We start from the raw sequence: 14,499 nt of genomic DNA on the forward strand, positions 1-14,499 counted from the left end.
ATGCAAAATGCCAAAACGAAATTAATAGTCTTTGTGGGCAAATTGCTTCTTTGGACTAATAATAGAATGTAAGAAATAAAATTTATTAAAACTCTAAAAGTAATAATCTGTTGGCCTAACACGTTTGCTATTTCCCTCTCGTTCACATGAATATTTAAATATTTCTTTTTTTTTTTTTTTTTTTTTTTTTTTTCAGAATCTTAATCGGATTCAGAGTATTCGGCATCTGATGCTAGGTAGGAGTATCGTTTCCCATTGGTGGAGAGACAAGTTACTAAGGGCCTCCCTTCTCCTGTCTGTGGCCGCTCTCGCCGTTTATCTTAGATGCAAACTTATGGGCCCCAAGTTGCCCGTCTTCAGCAGGTAAGCATAAATTATGTGGCTTTGGGATGAAATTTAATGTTCTTGGGAAAAAAGTATCGTACACGACTTTTAAGCATTTTAACCCTTTGTTGCATCATGTTCACTCTAGTAGACAAAAGTTTAAATTTGTTTATTCGTCTGTAAATGCCTTAACAGATTCCATTCCTGTGTTTATTCATTCTATATTATTAGAACTTTCAACTGTCGATCATAGATTGCTGTATAGCATCACTAAGTAAACCATTGCTATTTGGAAAATGGCTGCTACTTCTGTTTCCAAGTTAGTACAATTATATAATATTGCTTACATTTTCTTATACTGCCATTTTTTATTCATAATTAGTAATTTTAGGCATTTTATTTTAAACGTCAATTTGAGAAAATTGTGGAGTGGGTAGATAAATATCTACCAAAAAGAGTGAAATGAAACCCAAATGTACTGCTTATCAAGACAAAACACCACTGGAAATGTTTATTTTCGCAAGGAATTTCTAGAACATTTGACATTTGAATCCAATAGGTACAGGTTACAAAATCGTAGCAAAATGAATTCAATCACAATCGAAGAAATGGAGGTATTTTGGGGGATTTGTGTGTGCATGTCAGTAGTAGATTTAGCATTTAGAAGATGGTAATGATCACTGCAAACAAGGCAGGAAATGATTTCAAATGCAAGGACCGTAAGTCGTTGGGAAGAGATTTGTATTGCATGTACGTATATGCATACTGTCCACTACAGCGAACAAACTGTAGCAATTATTTAAAAGGAAATTTGAATAAAATTATTTTTTTATATCATTACTAAGGTTATTTTAAGTAGAAGAAATACAAACATTTTCGTTTAACTTCTCTAGATTATTTGTATGCAACAAAGAGTTAAATTATTAGAAACGTCTTATGTTAATTTAAACACGATATAAAGATTTTAAGCAAAGAGTGGTCATAAAAATCCTTCTCTGAAACATGAGCCTCTAGCGGCCTATCCGCTCAGCCAATCAAAATGAAATTTCAGATATTGTCATTGAAAGGTACATCCTCGAGGTTGCCGTGATTTAAAACAATAGAGTTGGCATGGTTACGATTACAATGTAAATGTTTCGAAATTTTCGAATGGCAAAGCCCATTTCTCTGATCAAATTCCCCCCTGGTGTCGACCAGGAGTAATCTCCAGTGTTTTAGCTAAGACCTGTACTTAGATAAACTCGGCTCCTGGGGCAAAGAATCTCTAAGGAGAAGAAGTAAAGGTTCCCCGGGGCAAATGTGGCTCCGTCAGACCGAAGAGACACATTATGTATATCCCTGAAGCTTACTTTAAAGGGGCAAACCATTCCAAAGCTATCCACCCTCCGTACCTCACTGCTCATGTGCGAAATAACATCAGGAGGCAACAAAGCAGCATCAAAGAATGCAGCATGCCGTCGGCCATGTTAGCAATCTTTTACCACGTTGTTCGAAAACGTTCTTTGTTGTTGTAGTCAGAGGTACTTGGTTTTAGCTATGTGAAATTCTTTTAAAGACTTTTTAAATGTAATGCTGTAAGTGAAATGGTTTTGGCTATTGGGTGAAAACTTTGCTCTTGGTTTTCACAATGGTCATTCCAAATAATTGTCTAAACGTTTTCATGGTAATTTGTTTTTAAAGTTGTTGTCGGATAATTATAATGTATTTCAGTGTTTTCAATTTATTTAGGGGTGCCTTTAATTGTCTTTAAATATTTTTTTTTCTGTTTCAGTCAGTTATTGCAAATTTTGCTTTTAAAATTTCACTGTAAAATTTTAACTATGGATCCATAAAAATTTATCACGTTTTGTATGGCATGTGTTTTTCCCCCTTTTTAAGTTTACAGAAGAAAAGAATTAAGAAATTTATTTCATTTAAATTTTGTCTTCGTACAGCTCGCTGTTTAAATTGAAAGTAAAAATTGGACAGGATTTCTATAATTCGCCCCAAAATTCCAACTAACATATTTTGCTCATAAAACTCCAGAAATGTATGAAAATAAAACATTTTAAGTTATTTCAAAGTAAAAAATTTACTATCTCCTCGAATTGCGCTGTTTAAATTTCACCCTGCGCTGGTGTTTCATTGCATAGCCGTGGCTCTTCGGTACAGCGGCGCAGAGGCGGAACAGGTTTACATTGCGTCTATGGAAGCTTTCGTTCTTCTCCTTAGAGATTCTTTGCCTGGGGTATATAATCAGTCTTGACAGTGACTAGAACCATTTACAATTCGGTGGTCCCTTCAGGTGCACTGTAATGGCACTGTCAAGTATGTCTAGGGTTGTGGATCGCTGCATGGTGATATTATATAAATGACGTATTATCACCATGCAGTCTTTTATATTATCATATGGTGATAATATAAAGGTAGATCTTTCCCCTTGGGGGTTCTCCTCCGTTGGTCGGCTCAGGGGAACTGTGTTAAACGTTGTCTTTGATTTGGGCGGCCAGCGTTACTTCGTCGCTCTGTCTTGCGTACATACAAACCTGACCTTCTTCTTTGTCTCCCGAGGTTGATCATTAGAGGTTTGTGCCTCATGGATCGCCTCTAGAGGCTGAGGCATTATATACCATGTTAGGTGCTCTCGATAGCCTAGGTCAAGGAGTCTTTTCTCTCTAGTACACTAGACACTCTAGCTCACTTTCACATCTCTTTAGTCCAGCATCCAAGTGCACGTTTCATTGAATTTAAATATAGATTATTTATTGGCATACTCGCGCTTATGCGTATGATTATACAGCGTATCCATTTAGCTAAATTGTGGCTATAGACTCAAACTATACCTCCTGATTTGTCTACAATATTTTACACAGAAAATGGCCTCCCTTGTTTTCTTCCTTCTACTGTCTTCCCACCTCGTCATAGTTTTAAAGAGTCATACTCTCAAGTAGATTCGGGTCATGCTCCTAACTAGATTTGCGCAGTGAACTGTCCAAATTGATCAACGCACTGAAAAACACATTAATGGCGTGGGAAGGATACATGAATGTCGAAAATTTCCGGCGAAAAATCTTTGCAAAGAAGAGCATTGTAAAGGATTTCCTTAATCTCATTGTTATCACCTGAACACAGGCTTCTCTTTTGTCATTTGCTCTTCTGCAGCTGAACAAGAAGGCTCTTTACCTCCAAAACTACTCTAAACTTGCAAATTTATGAAAATTATACTGATTCTTGTTGCCAAAATACCTCCAATAATTTTTATTCTGTGTGCTATTTTAACTCATGTGTTCTAAATATTGGCTGTTCCAATACCGTTCAAATTACGGCAGGTGATTTTGATTGCTTGATTTTTATCATGTTTAGTATGATTACGTGATATCTTCCCGTTTAAAGTCTATTATAAATTCATTCCTTCCCTTAATAAGTATTCTTCATGAGTTTTGCCATAATCAAGTGAACAAATAGTTAGTGGACTTAGTAAACCAACAGTGGAAGATATATTTTACATCATGTGGTTGATTCTATTCTTCTGCAGTAAGAATATTTTGTTTTTTCTTTCAGATTTGACAATCCAGCTGCAGTTTCTGCCACACCTGTTCGGCAGCTGACTTATAATTTCCTTCTTGCGGTTAATGCCTGGCTTCTTCTTTTCCCTTGTCACCTCTGCTGTGACTGGACCATGTCCACTGTGCCGTTGGTCACATGCCTTTGGGACATCCGAAACCTGGGTACAGTCTTTTTGTACGGTGGAATTCTGTGGATCCTTCGAAGCATCACCAAGCTTGAAGAAGAAGCTAGAATGGCTATCATTATGGTATGTTTGTTTACTTAATAAGAACAATACATCAAGCTTGTCTACGCGTTTCTTTAATACCTAAAAGCTGATCAGTGTTCTGAAATCTTTTTATGTCGAATTGCTGTAAACCTAAGAGACTTTTACCATTAACTTATTTTGCTTCTATATAACTATTAAGATAATGTTTTGGGTACTTATCATAATGTTTGTTAAATACTCATGCAAAATTTAAAGAGAGTTATCACTATAAACGTAAAATAGATGGTATACATAGAAAGGAGTTCAGTGTCTATGCTTCATCTCATGATAAAGTACTTCAGCGATTAGTATTTCGTATCAGCGCATTGCCATTCCACGTTTTCGAACTTCTACTCAAAATGAATCTAACGATGATTTCTCGGTGTATTAAGCAGTAGCAGTAGTAGTCCGAACGATTATTCAATTTCAATATCATTTCATCGATTCCTTGCTCTTAATGACTTTCCGATACAGTCGGAGAACGATATCGATTACTAATATCGTTCCTGAGCGATAATAGCCTCGAACCGAGGTACAGCCATATATATTCAGCCTCGATTTTTTGGTTCAACGTTTTCTGGCTCGCCGCTTTCGGAGCAACTGGTACAAATGATGTAAGTGAAGATGAATGAATTTTTTTACAGACTTCCAAATAAGTTTTGTGTCACTCTAATTAACATGTTGCCACAAAAGGACTTCGACAACGATTTCTAGCCTCATCGCTCATCATGGCGATACCAAATGTAACCGCATGTGGAAATAACCAAAGGTAATTACAGAGTTCTGAGCTTGCCTCTGAAAAATGCAGGAGATAAGGAATGATATATGCATTGAGAAAATTCACTTTTCACTGATAACATTAATTTTCCTGATATCATTGACTTTTCATTCAATTTACATATAGGTTATTAATGGCCATATTAGCCCTTATGCATATAATTACATGCTTATCCATTTAGTTAAACTGTGGCTATACAATCAAACTTTGTCTCATGATTTGTCTGGAATAATTTACAGACAGAACGGTCTTAATCAAGAATTTCAAGAATCTTCACTCAAGAATTTCGAATTCAATCAAGAACATTTTCGAGAATTATCAATTCTGATGAATGGATATTTCATTTCGAAGAGAAAGGTCTCATGTTTCTCAATTTGAAAAAAAAAAAAAAAAAAAAAAAAAAAAATGGCTGACAGCTTTGTTGCATAGAAAGTTGGCGGACTACAGTTTTCCTCTCTACGGTTCCTTTCATTACCGGAAACGGCTTGTTCTGAGGATGAGTTCAACTGATATTTCTAAGATTGATACCTATCTGTTAATTACTCGCATATTCATGGAAATTAGAAGCCCATATAATACGCTTGAGCTGCAGAAACTTTTCCAAAGTACAACAGCATGAACATGTGTATTTTGAAACAACTTAAATAAACGCATACAGCTCTTACAGAAACGCATAAAACTTTTTGGCAGACTCATGGTCTTTAATTAAGTACGTTGATGAAAGTAAGAAATTAAGTATAGCTGATGGAAATTTTAGGGATGTGATAAATTACTTTTTTCCGGATTTATTCGTAATATGTTTTATGTAATTAGAAGTAATAAATGCATAACTCGCTTGCACAAGACGTCTGAAGAAAATTACTTAATTTTCAAGCTAAGAGTTTCTTAATTTTCATAGCACAGAATACAATAAAGCACTTTTTGTTTGTACTTGTGGAATAAAATTATGCATTATTCCTAATGCAATTTTTAAATCAAGCAGTTTTCAGTCATATTCAAATATTGCTATCGTATTCTCAGGACGCATAATGTATTTCTCTTTGAAAATTTTCTAAAACGCTATAGTTAATTATTTCATTTAAAAGATTTAAAAATCTCTTATTTGTCAGCAGTTTCTAACAATATATTTCTAAAAAGGGTACTTTTCTCGCCAAGCAGACTTTGTTGGCGACAACGTATAGTATACACATAAAAAATGTTAACAAACGTTAGTTCTAAGAATTTTTTATTTTGAAGGCATAAAAATTTTAATATGGTTTATAATTTTGTAAAAAGCCAATAAATAAAGACAATAAATTTATAAAAAGACATTAATTTAAGAATTTACTGTGCTATCATGGTTCAACATCCTGATTCGCCGGTTCGTATTACGTGACCCCAAGTGATCTCACGTAAAGTACTCAACAAAAATATAATTCTCTCAGAAATTATCTACATTAATTTCAAATTAAATCTTAATTTGGAACACAAGTTTAAATGCAAGAATTATTTCAATTCGTATGAATAGCTTACTCAGAAATTATGTAAAACAGCAGTGCTTTACTTTGCTAGTGCATTCTTATTAGAATAGATGAATTTAACACTTGATTTTGTCTTTTATATATTTTCGCCTTCGGGTGAGCGGTGTGATTGCATCCTAATTGACTTAATTACCGCCAATGGCCTAGGAGCATAAAATTAAACTATCTGGTAAAAATTATACGTAATTGTATGTCAGTATTAAAAGAAACAATCAATCTGGTAAGAAATGGCTGCGACTTGTTTTGAAAATGAGGCGTAAAAGGTTACCAGCGAAGATATTCAGTTTGCATCAGTTGTACCATTATTGGCGACTTTATCGTTTGCGCCGACAAAACGGAAAAGTACCCTAAAAAGATTTATTGTTCAAAGCCAGCTTATTACTACTAACTTTGTTACACAATTGCATTTAAGAATTTTGAAAATTTAATATGCATTACTTCTTCGGGAAATTTATAAATTTAAACGGTGGCGCCATCTTTCGTAAAACAATCAAACTGCTCTCATACTTTAGAGAAATTCTGGAATTCTGATATTGTTTCCCAATTACTTTACAGAGTATGTCCCTGTTGATTGTGCCATTCATCCCAGCCAGCAATTTGCTATTTCCTGTTGGGTTCGTAGTAGCTGAAAGAATACTTTACATCCCCAGCATGGGCTTCTGCATGCTCGTCGCTCAAGGTTGGAATATGCTTTTTGATAAGAGGTAATCAGTGTTTTATTCACATTATTTTCAGCAAACCTAAACTTAAATATTACGTAAAATATGCGTATTGTCTGGTAGACCGAATTTTGCATGATCAATATGCTTGAATGTTTCTCGCATTGTGAGAAAACAACGGTAGCTAGGGCGATCAAATTTTGAATAACGTAGACTTCCAACCGAACATGGGAAGCCGGAAATTTTGAATTTGTTTTATTATCTGTTTCATATTTTGTAAATTTCAATGAATTTTTGATTGACAAACTCAACGATCTGAAAGTGAGCGGTAGCAATACTATACGGAATAAAACTTTTTTTTTTACTAAAAACTCTCTATGGGAATACTAAATTTTAATTTTATTTTAACTTTAAATAATAAACTCTCTTCTTAGACGGTAGTAAATTTTCTTTGATCCTTAATAACAAGCCTTCCTTTCTTCTTTATTCTATAATTTGAAGTTTTCAGATTTAAAATTTTCCGATTTGTGTAATCAAGCACTGAATGTTTTACCAGATTATTTCGATTCTAAGAAGTACCCTTTAATTTCAATAGCAAATGGTTCTTTATTCTGCCCGTACGTACAGACGTCAGGTAATAAATATCCTCCAAATGGATTCGGGAACGTTTAAAATGTATATTTCCGGAATTTTTTTATTATTACAATATTTCCTTTTGTTTCGTAAAAGGGCACATCAAAATATTAAAAGGGGGCATATATCAACAAAACCACACAGCTTTTTACTTCCTCGTGCGAAGTAAAGGAAGTAAAATTCTGTGACTTAGATTTGAATAATGTGGCATATTGCTCTAAAAACATCAAATTTTGCAAACTGTCTAACCCTTTTCTTGCGTACACTCTCTTCTGCATTACAAATAAAACTTAATAGTTTTCGAAATTTTCAAAATTTTAAAACTACTAGTAAATAATAGATTCTAAGCTTCTTTCCTTAATTCATTTTTTCTTTATTTGGTTGATATATGTATCTTTCTTGTTATTTCATATTTTTCTTTTTATACCATTTTTATACTCCGAAACAAAGAATGTACCGAAATATATAAACAAATATTGGAACTCTTAAAGTTGAATTTTTGAGTTAAGGTTAAAGTTACTGTAGATAGTATTTTTATTCAGAATGAAATGAGACATATTAGTACAGTTTTAATAAATGTAATTTCTTATATATCAATTTTTTTAAATTTTAATAGCATAAAAATTCTTTTTTAAGCTATTTTACAGCAGTCAGAAATTTTTATATTGCAAGAGTTTAAAATCTTATTCAGTGCATTAAACATTTTACAGTGTTTCTTGCATTCCAGGATATCATCGATATTTAAAAACGCAACTTTTAATTTCAATACCACTTACAGAAAACAAAAACAAAAAAGTCTGAAAGCTTTCAGATTTTATATTACGCCACGGAAATGCAAAACAGATTTGAAAATGATGCAGACATTCAAAGGCCATTCGACGCCAAGTACCGTTGGACATTGTAACGTCTTTGTGTTGCTACGCTACCAACATAATACTCGTAAGATATGTAAAGAAACCTCGCGTATAAAATAGCCCTGCTTGAAGATGCTCGCGATGTTTATGTTAATGGAGCGGTTTGAAATCGTTGAGTTTAAGATACAATAACACGCCGAACAAATATTAATTTAGAAGTCAAACAACAGAAATCAGCGTTATATTTATGTCCTGTGAAAATTTGAAAATATAGCGCTGATTTTTGTTGTTTGACTTCTAAATTAATCGTTGAGTTTGTTAATCAAAAATTCGTAAAAGCTTTACAAAATAGGAAACAGATAATAAAACAAACTTCAAACTCCAAATTTGGGATTCCAGATGCCCATATTTGAGTGGAGGACTACGTTATTCAAAATTTGATGGCTCTAGATTCCGCTGTTTTATTACAATGCGAGAAACATATATACATTCGTGCAGATTCTTCATTATTTAATTTCTCTAAATATAAGGCAGGGATCTAATATTTGGTGACAACGATTTGAAAACTGATTCATACTTTTATAGTGAACCAACGTAAAATGCCAAAACGAAATTAATAGACTTTTTTTTAGTCCAAATAGCCTAACGCCCATATGGGTTTAAAAAAAAAAAATTTTTTTTGGAAATGTTTTTTAATGAAAGTAGTGTATTTGTTTAAATTATTATTTTGGAAAAGTTAATTTATAAGACATTTTGTTCCTCCTTTCTGCATACCTTCGTGGTGTAACCGGAAGCGTAATGGCAAACCGCACATTGAGTTGATCAATGTTAACGAATTTCGCATCCTGCGCATGATCAGTGGTTTAACGTTGGCGTGGTAGGAAATACTGGCGACTAAGGGGAATAAGCAACCTTTCATAAACCTGCGGGTCATGTAGGTTTTATCAACTGTTTACAATTGCTATACTACCGAAATTTGTTTGTGCTTAAGGGGACATACACCTTAAACCCCTTATGAGCTTCGAGTTATGTGACTATTGGAAGAATTGAGATATTTTATTTATTTTAAAATTAATTACCTTCAACCTTTTACAGCCGACTACATAATATAGTTGCTTTGGAAACTGGTAACCAGAAAGTTAGTGTTGCCACAAATATTTTTGTAATTTAATCAGCTTTGTGACAAAATTTTTCGTCATTTTTCCACCATGCTCGCATAATATTTTAAAACTGGCTAATGGTACATACTTGAAATTCAATGGAATTCTTTATACGGGCACTATTTTCTAACTGAACCGAAAATCTGATGAATATTTAAATATTAAAAAATTTTATGCACGAAAACATTATAGATTTTTTTAGTAAAATACATTTTATAAACTCAACTCCAAATAAAATCAAAATTTAACATGAAATTCTCAGTTTTTTTTTTTTTTTTTTTTTTTTTTTTTTGTTTTGTTTTGTTTTGTTTTGTTTTGTTTACAGTACTTTCCAAATGTTATAAAAGCTATATATAAACTATGGAATCAAATAATGCAACAGATAATTTTGAACTGTGCGCGCAAGGTGGAAACATGACGAAAATTTTTCTCACAAAGTGGATTAAATCATAAAAATATTTTTGGCAACACAAAGTCTCTGATTAAGATTTCAGAAAGCAGCTATATTATGTAGTCAGCTGTGAAAAGTTGGAAGTAATTGCTTTTAAAATAGATAAGTTATCCCAATTCTTGCAACAGTCACATATTCGAAGACCATAAGGGGTTTAAGGTGTATGAGCCCCCTTAATGCATTTGCTTCTGTTTCATTTCATTTTGGTCTATTTTGTACACAAACGTTACGTTTAGAATGGATTATTTATAATAATTTCCTTGACTTTAATTCAGTAATTTAAAGTGGATTTATTCTTTAATTTGTTAAAGTATATACGAATGGAACGTATGGTAAATACGCAACTGCTTTTATTCATCAGAAGTATAATCGATGAAGATTCAGCTAATATATCTTGTAATGTCCCCTGTTTGTAATCATTCTGAAATGAAAATTTGCGTAATTTACAATCGATATTTACACTCTATGTAATGAAGCAGCTTACAACATAATAAGTTTCAGAATCTCGAACTCTTTATGCCCAGGTAACAGAATATCAACCACACACCGTATGTATCTTCTTTTAAAATTATACCAAAGACGCAATTGCGCCAAATTCTCTTCTCGGCATGCGCAGTACGCGAAATTCATTTAACATTGATCAAATGAATGTGCAGTTTGCCATTACGCTAACCGGAAGCTCGCTAGACGGTGTTCAAATCTCAGCGAGGACATTGCACATTTTTCAAAGTTCTGCAATCATCTAACCTATTAATTCTGCAAATTACTTCGGAACAGTTAGTGATTACGAAACGTATACCACCTTAAGATGCCATCGATTCTACAGCCCAACCTTTTTTCACAACTTCTACACGAGAAAAACATTTGTATTCGAAGAACTACGACATATATATTTTTCAAAACACAGATTGTGCGTTTGTATTTGAAACACATCAGCTGATAAAGAATTATATCCTACTGCAGCAACACTTGAGCTTATCGTCTCTCCGAATTCCAAACTTTAAAGTAACTCTGTGGCAACAAGATTCGATGACTAAGGAGAAATACAACCTTTCCGGAAGTAGGGCAGATCGGGACATGATTTAAACATGAGGGGAGTTTTCCTCTTCGTCCTATTCCCCAGCCCGTGTACTGAAAGGGGTGCCGGAAGTATGCAGTGTCTAGAGCGATAATGGACGGAGAGTGCTCCATTACGGCAGCGATCCAATATTCGGAACTATATTGGTGTTTGATTTAAGAGGGGTTGTGTACAAATCGCAAGAGTTGCAAATGGAATGACATATTTTTCTATGAGAATAAATATACATAAAATACGTAAACGGTAACAACAATTAATTTTACATGATTTTTTGTTCCATGCCTGCTTTAGATTTTCACATTTTTTAAATTCAATCTAAAGTCCCTGCTGGTTTGAAATTAAAAATCTTGATGCATTTCTGTTTCTACAAATAAAAGCACATAACAAAACCCCTCTTTCCCATTCCCAGAATTCACATTAACCAGCGATTTATAACAATTTGTCGAGGTCCCATCAGCTTCCCTGTGTTCATAGTGCGTTCCAGTTCCCCGCTTTTACGTTAACAAAATTTTAAATTTCCCGCTTATCAAGAAGAAGTTTATACCTTCTTGAACAGCAAACATAAGTAGAAAAAAGATCGTAAATCTGTAATCATCGTATATAGATCATTTCTGTTTCTACAAATAAAAGCACATAGCAAAACCCCTCTTTCCCATTCCCAGAATTCACATTAACCAGCGATTTATAACAATTTGTCGAGGTCCCATCAGTTTCCCTGTGTTCATAGTGCGTTCCAGTTCCCCGCTTTTACGTTAACAAAATTTTAAATTTCCCGCTTATCAAGAAGAAGTTTATACCTTCTTGAACAGCAAACATAAGTAGAAAAAAGATCGTAAATCTGTAATCATCGTAAATAGATCATTTCTGTTTCTACAAATAAAAGCACATAGCAAAACCCCTCTTTCCCATTCCCAGAATTCCCATTAACCAGCGATTTATAACAATTTGTCGAGGTCCCATCAGTTTCCCTGTGTTCATAGTGCGTTCCAGTTCCCCGCTTTTACGTTAACAAAATTTTAAATTTCCCGCTTATCAAGAAGAAGTTTATACCTTCTTGAACAGCAAAGATAAGTAGAAAAAAGATCGTAAATCTGTAATCATCGTAAATAGATCATTTCTGTTTCTACAAATAAAAGCACATAGCAAAACCCCTCTTTCCCATTCCCAGAATTCCCATTAACCAGCGATTTATAACAATTTGTCGAGGTCCCATCAGTTTCCCTGTGTTCATAGTGCGTTCCAGTTCCCCGCTTTTACGTTAACAAAATTTTAAATTTCCCGCTTATCAAGAAGAAGTTTATACCTTCTTGAACAGCAAACATAAGTAGAAAAAAGATCGTAAATCTGTAATCATCGTAAATAGATCATTTCTGTTTCTACAAATAAAAGCACATAGCAAAACCCCTCTTTCCCATTCCCAGAATTCACATTAACCAGCGATTTCATAGTGCGTTCCCGTTCCCCGCTTTTACGTTAACAAAATTTTAAATTTCCCGCTTATCAAGAAGAAGTTTCTTGAACAGCAAACATAAGTAGAAAAAAGATCGTAAATCTGTAATCATCGTAAATAGATCATTTCTGTTTCTACAAATAAAAGCACATAGCAAAACCCCTCTTTCCCATTCCCAGAATTCCCATTAACCAGCGATTTATAACAATTTGTCGAGGTCCCATCAGTTTCCCTGTGTTCATAGTGCGTTCCAGTTCCCCGCTTTTACGTTAACAAAATTTTAAATTTCCCGCTTATCAAGAAGAAGTTTATACCTTCTTGAACAGCAAAGATAAGTAGAAAAAAGATCGTAAATCTGTAATCATCGTAAATAGATCATTTCTGTTTCTACAAATAAAAGCACATAGCAAAACCCCTCTTTCCCATTCCCAGAATTCCCATTAACCAGCGATTTATAACAATTTGTCGAGGTCCCATCAGTTTCCCTGTGTTCATAGTGCGTTCCAGTTCCCCGCTTTTACGTTAACAAAATTTTAAATTTCCCGCTTATCAAGAAGAAGTTTATACCTTCTTGAACAGCAAACATAAGTAGAAAAAAGATCGTAAATCTGTAATCATCGTAAATAGATCATTTCTGTTTCTACAAATAAAAGCACATAGCAAAACCCCTCTTTCCCATTCCCAGAATTCACATTAACCAGCGATTTCATAGTGCGTTCCCGTTCCCCGCTTTTACGTTAACAAAATTTTAAATTTCCCGCTTATCAAGAAGAAGTTTCTTGAACAGCAAACATAAGTAGAAAAAAGATCGTAAATCTGTAATCATCGTAAATAGATCATTTCTGTTTCTACAAATAAAAGCACATAGCAAAACCCCTCTTTCCCATTCCCAGAATTCACATTAACCAGCGATTTATAACAATTTGTCGAGGTCCCATCAGTTTCCCTGTGTTCATAGTGCGTTCCAGTTCCCCGCTTTTACGTTAACAAAATTTTAAATTTCCCGCTTATCAAGAAGAAGTTTATACCTTCTTGAACAGCAAACATAAGTAGAAAAAAGATCGTAATCTAAATTTTAAAAATCTGATATGAGCACAATTTGACTTCCCTCTACGGCCTATTAAAAGATACACGTTTTGTGCTGTGCTTCATTTAAACATATTTCCTCGAATTATTCTAAATTAATTAGCGATCCTTTTCAAGCAAGTTGAAAATGACATCAAAAATTGTAAATTTTGAAATTAAATATCTCAGTCAATTTTTGTCCTGCGGGAGTCAAATTCCTTGTATTATCAATAAATATGCCGAGAATGGTAGAGCAAAACATTTTATAGGATATTAATGAACATACATGTAAACTAACATGGGAAATTTACATAACTTCTATACATATAAAAAGTGAGAAAATATGTTACGTAATTCTATAAAAAATATTTAATATTTTTGGTTAGATACAGCAGGAACTGAATGCATTTTTATTCAAATCAATAAGATTAAAAAGTTTTTAAAAAACGGTATTTTTAAGAATTTCACCTCTTAGTTTGTTGATTGACCACAGTCAGATTAAAGATAAAAGAATAATACCTTACCTTTTTCCGAAGGATAATAGACTCGAATGAAAAATGAAACAACACAAAATCGTGTTTAGAGACTAATAACCTTTTTCCGATAAAAGTTACTTAGGTTTAAAAATAAAGTCGTGTTTGGGATATAGAAAGAACGAAATATTGGGCTGAACAGATGAATGCTACCGAAATGAAGCTGAGTTGTATCGTAGGCGGGTGCATACTAGACACGTG

General features: G+C 33.7%; 2 protein-coding genes across 2 annotated transcripts in view; one reads left to right on the forward strand and one right to left on the reverse strand.

Annotated features, from left to right (window-relative positions):
* LOC118195312 (protein O-mannosyl-transferase TMTC3-like) overlaps positions 1 to 14,499 on the forward strand; it is a 580,765-nt gene that overhangs the window by 367,843 nt on the left and 198,423 nt on the right. The window contains exons 8-10 of the mRNA XM_085827263.1: positions 197 to 363; positions 3,865 to 4,117; positions 6,971 to 7,119. Of these exons, the coding sequence (XP_085683389.1) occupies positions 197 to 363; positions 3,865 to 4,117; positions 6,971 to 7,119 (569 nt within the window). The remainder of the gene's footprint in view (positions 1 to 196; positions 364 to 3,864; positions 4,118 to 6,970; positions 7,120 to 14,499) is intronic.
* LOC146994412 (uncharacterized) overlaps positions 1 to 14,499 on the reverse strand; it is a 72,297-nt gene that overhangs the window by 41,072 nt on the left and 16,726 nt on the right. The gene's annotated exons all lie outside the window — the stretch shown is intronic.

The sequence above is a fragment of the Stegodyphus dumicola genome, chromosome 11, assembly GCF_044657685.1.
Source record: "Stegodyphus dumicola isolate Sdum_Otavi_A_Nest chromosome 11, ASM4465768v1".
Lineage (NCBI taxonomy): Eukaryota > Metazoa > Arthropoda > Arachnida > Araneae > Eresidae > Stegodyphus > Stegodyphus dumicola.